General features: G+C 43.9%; 1 protein-coding gene across 1 annotated transcript; it reads left to right on the plus strand.

The window, feature by feature from the left end:
• Positions 1 to 422: 422 nt before the first annotated feature.
• On the plus strand, positions 423 to 10377 carry LOC141962640 (activator of 90 kDa heat shock protein ATPase homolog 2-like). The gene is made up of 9 exons (XM_074911029.1): positions 423 to 584; positions 683 to 873; positions 5266 to 5351; positions 6004 to 6118; positions 6695 to 6783; positions 7276 to 7398; positions 8520 to 8621; positions 9789 to 9840; positions 10094 to 10377. The coding sequence occupies exons 1-9, from the start codon at positions 505 to 507 to the stop codon at positions 10267 to 10269; spliced, it is 1014 nt and encodes a 337-aa protein (XP_074767130.1). The 5' UTR covers positions 423 to 504; the 3' UTR covers positions 10270 to 10377.
• Positions 10378 to 11212: the final 835 nt, after the last annotated feature.

Below are 11212 nucleotides of genomic sequence, written 5' to 3' on the forward strand. Positions count from 1 at the left end.
AAACGGTGTTATCTTCTCTGTCATAAGAAATTAAATTCCCTGTAAAAGGGCAAGACAGTAAAACCGATTCCCAATGCGACGCCTGGTCAGTATTTTAGATGGCAGTATTTCTCAGACACCTATCTTCTCTTCCTTTTGCACAAAACCTCACTGTCGGGGTTGTGTTTTGGAAACGAGTGGCTGGTATTTACTAGTTCCGTGGTGCCTCTCCTCCCCGCCCCGGGCCCCGCACCCACCCACCTCCCTTCCCCCGGGTTTTCCACCCGCAATAAGTGTGAGGGGGGGGTCCCGTCAGCGGGAGGAGGGGGGAGGAAGGGCGGCGCGGCCTCGCCTTCCTCCTCCTCCGGCGCGGAGCGAGGAACGGGGGAGGGGAAGTTTCTGGCATCTTCTGGCTGGGTCGGCGGCGGGCGGAAGCGGTTGGGAGGCGGGCGCTGCGGCGGCGGGAGGTGTGTGTGGGGGAGCAGCGGGGCCGTGCCGTGCCGGGAGGGGCTCACGGTCACGGCCATGGCCAAGTGGGGTCAGGGGGACCCGCGTTGGATCGTGGAGGAGCGCGCGGACGCCACCAACGTCAACAACTGGCACTGGTGAGGGGCGGCGCGCGCCGCGGCTCCCTGAGGGGAAAGGGCGGGGGGGGGGGGGGGGGGGGCGGCCGGCGCTGAACGGCCCCCGCTTCCCGGCCCAGGACGGAGCGGGACGCGACCGGCTGGTCGAAAAGGAAGCTGAAGGAGGTGCTGGTGGGGCTGGTGGTGGAGGGCGCGGCCGGGCGGTGCGAGATCAGCGACCTGAAGCAGGTGGAAGGCGAAGCGTCCTGCAACAGCCGCAAAGGGAAACTCATCTTCTTCTACGAGTGGAACCTGCGCCTTAGCTGGAAAGGTACGGGGTGGGGGATGGGGCGGCTCCGGGGAGCGGCGCGGCGGGGGCGCTGGGCCGCGCTTCCTCTCCCTCAGCCTTCCCTCAGCCTTCCCTCAGCCTTCCCTCAGCCTTCCCTCAGCCTTCCCTCAGCCTTCCCTCAGCCTTCCCTCAGCCTTCCCTCAGCCTTCCCTCAGCCTTCCCTCAGCCTTCCCTCAGCCTCTGCTGGCAGCGCGGAGCCACCGGCCTGCGGTGGGACAGACTCCCCTCGGCTGGCCGAGCCCTTGGCGGGTGGAAGGAGCGCGGCGGCTGGTGTCCCAGCGGGTTTGCTTCGCCCCGTGGGCCCAGCTTTCAGGGAAGGGTGCGCGTTGGTAGGGGTTACCTTCGAGTTTGTGGTGGGTTTCTGATCTGCGCTTGCGAGGTCGGGAGTGATCGCTTCGGAAAGTAAACTGTGACCTTTGGGTTGGAAAACCAGGAGTATTTTAGTGAACTGTAGTGAATCGAAACTGTAGGGAGATTTCAGGAGACACGTGGGCCTGAACTGCAATAAATGCTTTTTGTTAAATAAGCTTGAAACCTTAGCTTGTGTTCTTCCCCCATCATCCCCCAATTTTTTTGTACCACGCATGATTCTTAGCGTTGTTTTAACAGCGTATCAGCGCGCTATTACTCATTTTGCTTTGCAAGAAGTAAATAACTTCTATCGTGGTGAGATAAATATCACTTACAACAGTGTGTTTGAGTTGTTTTAATTTCCTAGCGTGTGCAAATTACAGCTGTGTTCTTAATGCATGTTGATAGCAGGAAACAGGAGAACCCATGACATATAAAAGTGCAGATGCTTCTGGAAGTTTAGTGTCACGCTGAGGATAATGATTTACAGGAGGAAAAAGCTGTTAAGTGGGAATAAAGAAACTGGAAATAGTTCTTGACTATTTGGGGTAACAGGGGCTGTGCCCGGGCATCTTTGTTGTGCTGCATGCGCTTGCAACCTCAGCTCATGGAGGTTCATCCTCTGCTGTGCTCGTCTTGTGGTAAGCTCTGTATTTGCAGACAAACCTGGTAGCATGTCTTTTAGAAACATCAAGGAATTCTTTCCATTTATTAGATGCCTAAAACTTGATGGCAAAGTGTGGACCATCTCTTGTGTTGGATTAAGAAGCAGGAAGAGCTGATGACAGGTGCCTGCATGGGAAATTGTACCTGGATGTTGTAATGCCGAATGGCACGTTGGTCCTCCCCAAAACACTCCACTTATTTCTCGGGCCTCAGTTGTTACCGTTGGAGGTGGGAATACCAAAGGCCATACTTAATTTTCCCTTCTTAATTCCTGTGCTTTGGAATGGGGCTGTAGCCTCTGGATCAGTGTTTCAGGCAATGCCGTGGTGGGCTGTCTGCCTTTTGCACTTTTTTTCGTGGTGCCCTTTCCGATGCAGTTCTTCATGACTTTCTTTTTCCTGGTTTGGCTGATGGGATCTCGAACGTTTATTTCGCTGCTGAGGCCAGTGCTCCTGTTTGAACAGATTAGGAATTGAGGTCTGCTCCCATAATAATAGTGCACTTAAAGAAGGACCGTTATTTATTTATTTTTGTTCGCATTGATAGTTAACTGTTTCAAATGTTACAATTGTATTACAAACTAAGAACATACAACTGAGATCTAAACGTTAACAGAAAGGAAGGCAAACATTGTACTCTGCGGTATGGTTTCTATCAATGCAGTTTAAATAATTGTCATCAGCTTCTTGAAGTTTTGGATTTTTTTCAGATAAGCTAAAATCATCTAAGTTTTAAACACTGGTTAAACTGTTGGGGTTTTTGTTTTATTTCCGTGTATACATCTTAGAAGTAGGCAGACACAGTATTCTGTTTGTTTTTCCATACAGATTTTTTCTAAACTCTTTCCTCTGCTAGGTCTTTATGCTCTTCAGCCTTTAACTATAGACAACTCTAATGTTGCATTGGGTACAGTTTTAAAGGACTTTGCTACTACATGGTGAGATTCTGGAAGAGCTAGGGGTGATGTTTTTGTTTCTTAATTTGATAGCCATCACCTGTGTTTTCTGGGAGCTCTGAATTAGAAATGAGAGTTCAGCCTGAACTGCTAAAAACACTAATTGCTGTGTTTATTTCCTCCCACAAGACCCCTAGGCTAACTAGGAGTTCAAGCTATGATTAAAATGTGGATATATAAAGACAAGATGATACAGATCTTGAAAGGTGCAGCCAGTTTGGAAGGTCCTATGTTGGAAAAACATTGCCCATAGCAATGTACCTTACAGAGCAACAAGAAAGTGAGGAACTAAGGGTACTTAATGGCACTAAAATTGAGCAAAATGGCTGTTCTATCCTTTGTGTGAAGATGGAATGAGGAATTTAATGGATTATTCTACATTGTGACAGAAGCTTTATGAAAATGTGTACTTTTAAAACCGAGGTATTTCAACAGTGGGTTTATAGGTGTGTCTTTCTGAGACGTGCTTTCACTGTTTTTCTAAAATACTTGATTGGCAGGAAACAATTTATTCTTAGGTCTCTTGCTGGAGTCCTATGGGATTCAAACTAATAATTTGATTGATTGTTTGACAAAAAGGTAGTAGTTTTGCTTTCGTTACAGTGGTATTAAAAATGCAAAGCTGTCTGGACATTCTGCCTGTGCAGTGTTGGAACACCCAGCTCTGTTAATTGATTGGACTTTGCTGTCCAGCACAGATACCATCTGCATTCATCCCTTAGACAAGTCATTTTCCGCAGGGGAGAAAAAATATCTGTTTATTGTTTTTTTTGAGTTTACATTTGTTATGTGGCCTGTGGCATATAACTAACCCCGGTGCTGGAACCAAGCAGTGAAGAGAGGGCTGTGTGTGATCAGTGTAGGGCCCAGAAGTGTTCTAACGGTACAATGAACTACTTCACATGGCTTTGTACTTGAGCTAACAGGTTCTCCAGGGACACTTTGTGAAGCTCAAGAGAGAGAGTCTTACAGTTTAGCCTTTCACTCTGTGGGTGTGATTGTCTAGTTCTAGATGAACAGCCTCGGTGTATTGTGCTGTGCTTCATCGATTTAGCTCCTGACCAGGAAGGGATCTTTGCACTGTCCTCTGTGTTGTGTTCCTGAACGTTATTCATGCTTTTATTTGCTAAGAAATGTCTGAGCGTTTGTTTGTGTGCTTTACTGTGAGCTTGACCCTGCAGCACGTCAGGCTGTACCCCTGCATAGTGCCCTCCTATAGCACGGTGCTTGTTTCAGGGTAGTAATTAAAATGAATGAAAGGGGAGTGATGTTAAGTAGTGCCTTGCTCCTTTGAAGGTGAGAGAATCCAAATAAATACTACATCTACTCTCAAGATAATACCCCTTTTGCAGTCACGCTTAACACTGGGTTGTTTGTATGTCAGTTTTACTGATAGGCTGATAAAGCTCGATGTTGTGTTTTGTATGTTTTGACAAGAAAACTGGTAAGCCAGTGTGTAGATAACTGGATTTGGGGTAGAACTGCATGTTTCTGCTACTGCTTCCTAAAGAGATTTTAACATGATGTAAGTAGTGAATTAATTTAACTAAATGCCTTTTGCAAGACAAGGGGGAAGAGTCTTCAGTGTAATGAAAAAAAAAAAAAAAGTGTCAGACTTTTAAGTTCAGTCTCTTCACTGTAAGGTCTGAGGCAGAAAAGTACACAGGGTTGGTATCCCAGGACCAGTTTATAAAGAGCTGTGTAGGTAAGTGGTGATGGGCCTTTTCCCAGAAGGATGCAGAAGCAGAACGTAGTTTCTGTTCTTGCAAAGTTTTTCTGATGCGCATGGTGATTACTGGCAGGTTGCAGTAAAGCTATTAAGAGTACAAATGAGTGTTCTAAAAAACCTGCATGTGAAGTTTCCTGTTTTAAAAACATGTAAATTGTATACCTATCCATTATACACACATATGTTTTAAGGTAACGTGCCTGTATGCTGGGAGCTTTTCAGCTATTCCTGAAGGAATATGTAGCATTTTAGGGAGCTTCTAAATAAAGGGCAGATGCGTATAGGAAAGGGGAGGTTCTTTTACCTTTACCTAATTTTGGAGTCTAACTCTGCTGGCAGCCGTATGTTGTCAGTGCAGAGTATCAGAAGAGCTGGCAGGTGAAGGTGAGAGCAGTGGCAGAAGGGTCGTGTGCAGAGTGAGAAGGTGTACATCTGTATGTGTACCTATGTACCTTAATGCATCCATACAGGAAAATACACTTCAGAGAGGAGTTTCCTACCAAGTACTGTAACACGTGTGTGACACTCAGTTGCTATTTAGTTCCTTTAAATTAGATTTTAGGCAACTTGCTTCAAGTAACAGTTTTGTACAGCTAATTTCCAAGCATAAAACTCTTGCTATGGGGGAAATAGTTTTTAATAATGCATTTAAGAATCCGTTATGTTAATACAGGTACAGTGAAAGAGTCTGGTGAGAAACATAAGGGATCTGTTGAAATTCCTAACCTGTCAGAAGAAAATGAGGTAGATGATACAGAGGTAGGTGTGAAATACTGATATGGCTATACAGGTTCAGAATTCTTAAATAAAGCATAAATCAATGTATAGGCATCCTATTTTGATTTACTCTGTGATTAAGTGGGATAATTACACTTGGATAGTTTATTTCATGTTTTAGTTTTTCTGTACTTGGAATAATGACTTATCTCTGTTCTCAAATTTACCTACTAGGAATGTGCACAATTCTCTTTGCTAAGTATTGTTTGTGATGATATATTAACTCCAAATTTGAGAAGAACTCTGCTTGTTGTAGTCTTAAAAAAACCCCAAAAAACCCACCCCAAACTATCCCCCTGCTAAAACCTGAGAACTTAAGGAATCTCCTTGTTGGTTGTACAGCAGCTGCTACTGTGGCTTCCACAGGTTCCTCAGCTCTGGTAGGCAACGCTGTTTGTACTTGATGAGCTTGACTAAGCTACTGTGGAGATGAGATACTACCTTTATTTAAGTCAAAACCCAAGAGTACTTATTTTTAGCAAAAGGTAGGATAAACTGAGAAGATAATGAACTTGAAGTTGCAGCTGTCCTCTGAACATAGTAAATAAAGCTAAAATACTTTCAGAAGTATTGCCAGAACTCAGAAGGCTCATGTTTAGATGCCTCTTAGATATTGAAATTTTTCTGTTTCTAGATAAACATTAGCAAAAAGAAAGGGGAAGGTGATGTTCTGAAGGACCTTATGAGAACTGAAGGAGCCACAAAAGTCAGAGAGGCCCTGAGAGATTATCTGAAAGCACTTAAAACAGGTAAACGAAACCAGTACGTTAGGCATGTTTTTATGCAGTCTTCCTTCTGGAATAGATTGGTAATACATTGACAAGTCCTCGGGTTTGTATTGGTTTTATTTATAATTGTTGCTGGCTGAGATGAAATAAGTTAGTCTTAACAGTCAAAATCTTTACTGCTATCAAACCTAGCGAAACCAGAAGTTTCTGTAGCGACCCAGGCTGTGTCGTGTTACACGTACTGACTGCAGGGACTGCTGTGAGACCTGCAGGCCCACTGGCTGGCAAAGCAACGCCAAGCCCTCAGCGTGTTGTTTCTCTGCTGTGTTGTTCAGAAGTTCGTGGGATGGGGCCTTCCTTAATGGGCGGATGTGAACTAATTTTGGGTCAGGTAACTTTGAAAAGCCTGTGTTTTCAAGGGAAATTGCTGTTCAGCTCTGTTGCTAATAAAAACATAGCGGTAAGGTGGGGAAACCGCACAGGAATTATGTGCGCCCATTCTCCAGAGTTTTGGCCAGCAGTCTTCATTGTATATCTAAATGTCAGGGTGGTTGTGCAGCTCAGTTTCATACTGAAAAGTGCTTTTCTTTATTACAGAATTTACCTCGGGAATGATTCTGCCAACAAAAGCTCCTGTTGGTCAGGAACTGGCTGCTGAGCAAAGACTAAGTGGAAACACCATGCAAGTATGTTGGCTCAAAGTGTTGTATGAGTTTAATTTTACCATATAGTCCCTGCAGACTTTGCAGTGGTAATGTTGCATTATTGCTGTGACGACCTGCAGATGTGACAGCCCTTGGGGCGGAAGTGCCACTTCCTTGCTGGGATCAGAGGTCTGCCAGGCACGGAAGGGGGTCAGCGGTGTTCATGTCCCCTGAATACTCTATTCTGCAGCTTCAGCAAGGGGAGGCTGGAATTCACCTGCATGGGTCACTTCCCCCAGTCTGCAGTGAGCTTCAGGGGTCTTTGGAGCGAATCACATGCTCCATAATTTTTTTCACTCAGTTTAGGGAATCCTGATGAATACTGCCAAATAAATGCGCAACTCTGTTGTACAATTAACATATACTCACAACACAGTATGTTTAAGAATGCACCGATAATAACAATCCTGCCATTCCAGAACTTTTAAGTGTTTGATCTTGCACCGATTGACATAAGTGTTTTTTGCTTTGCAGGATTCCATGTCACCACAGTCTTTAGATAGAGTTGGTGTAAAAATTCCAACAGTGAAGATACTGATGAGAGAAATCTTCAACTCTCCAGCAGATGAACTTTATAGCATCTTCACAACTAAGGAAGTAAGTGATCCTTTCAGTAGGCAATCTAACTTCACGTGGATGCTGTTACATCTGAATACTTGTGTAAGTCATAAATGTGTCACGTTTGTAGTGTTGAGGACAGACAGTACTCCTGGAGTATGTTAAATCGAGAGACATGATCGTCCAGCAGCTGGAGACTTCATGAGCTGCCCTTTCCTTGTAACTTCACTAAGTGTTTGTAATTGTGGTTGTCATTGGTTGCTTTTTAAGTTTTGCTGAATAGCTTCACCTTTAAGCCACTGAGGAATTTCAGAGGTGAAAGTGCAAAAGGAGTTGACAGCTGCTGAAGCAGTGTGTGGGTTTGGTGTCCTACTGAGGAACAAGGTGAGGCAGGTGACCTCATTGGTCATGTTCTTGAGATAACTATCAGAAAGCACAAGAAGCTGCAGTAGGCTCATTCCACTTTTACCTTCTTAATGAGAGCTTATTAGGGTGTCTTGGACTTTTTTTTTTTTTTTTCCCAGCTGTTACCTTGATAGGAAGAAAAGCCAACTAAACAACAATCAAGTTGTTTTATGTAGCTTGTGTGCAGCTCAGCCATGCTCTCCTTTGCTTGTTAGAAAAACCTTGGCTTTTTTACGTAGGTACTTGTCATTCAGGAGCCTGAGGTGCTCAGTAATGGCACTTGTTACCCTTAGCTCAGAGGCTGGATTAACTATCGGATGCAATGAGAGTGTAGCTTATAAAGTATGAAATAGAAAACGACTGTTTTGGGGTTTGTGTCCTTTGAAAGGGTATGGGCTAGTATCAGAGAACTTTAAATTGCAATCCCAGTGCGAAATAACTATGGCTCTCAGCAGCTCTTCTGCACCTTCCTAGAGCTCCTGCTGTGTATGTGTGTGTATGGGTGGATGCATAGTGTGCCTCATCCGTGCCCTTTGCAGGCAGCCAGAGGCTGAACCCTACTGGTTTCTCAGCATTTCAGTTCTCATTCCGTCGCCTTAATGGATCCCTGCTACTACCACAGACCTCCCCCGAGTGCTGGATAAAAGGAAAGAGACTTTTCTGTAGATGTTAGTTCGGTTAATCCTAATACGGTGCATTACATTTCAGTATAGATTGGCAGTTAACTGACACGTGCTGTATTCTTCTTTGACTAGTTGGTACAGAAGTTTTCTAAATGTCCTGCTGTGATTGAAGCTGAGAAAGGAGGCAAACTTCAGATGTTTGATGGCTCTGTCAGCGGTGAATACACAGAACTGGTAAAAAGCTGCTACTTTTCCCTTGAAAAATGGGGGGTAGTGGGGTATGTGGGGGTGTTTGTTAGCTGTTTCTCTAATGCATATCTAGTTCCTTTACTTCAAAGCCAAAAGATTGCTATTATGTTGTGTGACTTTTTTTTTTTTTTCTTCCCCATCAAAAGAGTGGGCACTGACAACACCTAATGACCTGCACCAGGGGAGAAAACTCAGCACCATCCTTTTTACTAGGAGGAGGGAGAAAGCAGGTTTGAGGTTTATCTCCCAAATCTGTATCAATTCTTGTAACTAGAGAAACAATCTCTGTTCTATGCAGCGCAAATGTTACACTCTCCCTGGCTGAATGTTTTTGCAAGCAGAAGGGAAAAATTAGTAATTAGAGCTCAGTTCCATTTTTGAAATCTGAAAAACCATTTTCACAGCTGCTGAGCTTAGACTTGGTATCTTACATCCACCCAGATGACAGGCAGCAAGTATCACAACTGGACAGCTCTTTAAAAATGCAAAAATATTGGGAAACTGGATTCTCAGTTCAACCTAGTAATGTGTGGTGTGACTCCAGGGCTTGGTCGGGAAAGAGAGAGGCTGCAGAACTGTGACACCTGAGGCTGGCCTCAGTTGTAAAACCCACTACTGATGCTGAGGGAAATCAGTTACATTCATCAACCCTTGCAGGTAGAGAAGGAACTATTTAGATGAAACAGTCAAAATTATGAACTGAATGGCTTAGTAAAAAAAATGAGCCTGATTTAGCCCCAGCTTGAGGTGACTTAATGCATGTGCTGAAGCAGTACCTGCCTGAGTTGGTTACTTCATAGCGTATTGTGGGCCAGCCCTGTCACGCTTACAGGTTTCAGAGGTGAAAATGTGACTCTTGCAGACCTTGAAACTGGCAGCAGTAAGAAAACCACTGTTTGATGTTGAGTAACTAATCAGCCTGACCTTTTCCCACAGAGAAAACAAAGCAGTATAACAGAGCAAGCCAAATGCTTGATAAAAATATTTATTGGAAAAAACAACCAGCAGTCATTGTGTTGTTTACATGCACGTGTCTACTATTGTGCACGATAATGCTCCTCTCCGTATTTTTCAGGGGAGCACTATCACTGAGTAGTTGTAAAGTGAATTATCTCAGGCACTAACGGGGAGAACCTTCTCATCTTCTGACAGGTCCCAAGCCAAAGAATTGTCCTGAAGTGGAGGTGTAGGAGCTGGCCTGATGGTGAGTCTTTTGGGGGGCCTCAAATGGAGACTGTACATTGCTTGGAGAAGGAACAGAGATGACAAGTTGGCAGCTTTGCTGGCTGGAAGCTCACTCCTCTCTGCTCTTTGGAGAAGGGGCTGGTGGCTGTAGTGGTTGTCGTCTGTGAAAAGAGGCTTTGCTCAGACACAAGCAAAAGCAGATATGGAATTAGCAACAACAAATGTAATCCTTTAAAATATGCTTTCTGAAATGTCTTATTTTCTTCCTTTAGAACATTATGCAACGGTTGCCTTGACTTTCAAGGACGTGGCTGCTCAAACAGAACTGCAGTTGGAGTGCAAAGGCGTGCCCGTCTCCAATGAAGAGAGTACAAGGCAATGTTGGAAGCAGCAGCATTTTGAAGAAATACATCTTTTACTGCAGCAATCCAAAGATGACATGGAATGAGAACAGCACTGTACTTTTGTTGGGGCATTACTTTTTATACTTTGTTAACATTTGTTTTTTTACAGAAAGTAATTTATTTGTGGGAAGAATAAAGACCCACTTCTATGATATTGTATATAATTTAAGCATTATTTATTGATTTCTAGTGAATGAGGTGGTGAGTCAGTCAGACTGGGTATATAAACAGCTTTACCTGGGGAAACGGAGCTGTGTTCTGCTGGCCTCCAACTGCAGAGAGCATTAATGATTTGTCTGCAGGAAGTGCTGTAGGTAAGCTACTGGAATCAAGAGGAAGCATTTGCAGTTTGTTATTAGTCAGTGTATCAAGTGGTGAATTAAATCCCTCCCAGAGATGGGGTTTCCATCAGAGGTGAACTGAAAGGGCTGATAAAACTGCTGATGCATTACATCTGCCAATAAATGGGGTGGATATAGTTTACAGTCTCTTCAAATACTTCTGAAGATGGCTTTAACTGCAGACTGAATTTGTGTCTAGCTCTGTGGATGGTTTTACAGAAATACCATCTAATTGCAGTTGCTACAACAGTTACTACTATTACTTCTGCATGCACTGTACCCCCTTACTTGACCTCAGCGTGAAAGAAACAAACAGTAATAATGCTTCCCCTTTTGCAGTTCTGTAAATCTTCTGCTGAAATGATTTATGGCCCTCTGCCATGCTGTAGCTCAACTGAACATCTGAGCAACTCTTTTTTGTTAAGAGAAACCTGACAGGAGTAAGGAACTGTTACTCCTAATTAAACCATGTTGAGGTTAGCAAGGATAACTTAAATGCTTTTAAAAAGTGTATGAATTAAATAATGCAATTTGAAACAAATTGACCAAAAAGAGGCAAACGTGGTTGGCTCAATAAAATATGTGACTCTACAAGCAGTTATTTTCTCCATGAACTGATACTGCCAAACTAAACGAGTTTGTACAG

The sequence above is a fragment of the Athene noctua genome, chromosome 1 (genome assembly GCF_965140245.1).
Source record: "Athene noctua chromosome 1, bAthNoc1.hap1.1, whole genome shotgun sequence".
Classification (NCBI taxonomy): domain Eukaryota; kingdom Metazoa; phylum Chordata; class Aves; order Strigiformes; family Strigidae; genus Athene; species Athene noctua.

Coding starts and splice junctions, on each gene's coding strand:
- LOC141962640 (XM_074911029.1), top strand. CDS start 505: ATGGCCAAGTGGGGTCAGGGGGACCCGCGTTGGATCGTGGAGGAGCGC. Junction 6,119..6,694: donor TCTGAAAGCACTTAAAACAG/GTAAACGAAACC, acceptor TCTTTATTACAG/AATTTACCTCGGGAATGATT. Junction 6,784..7,275: donor TAAGTGGAAACACCATGCAA/GTATGTTGGCTC, acceptor TTTGCTTTGCAG/GATTCCATGTCACCACAGTC.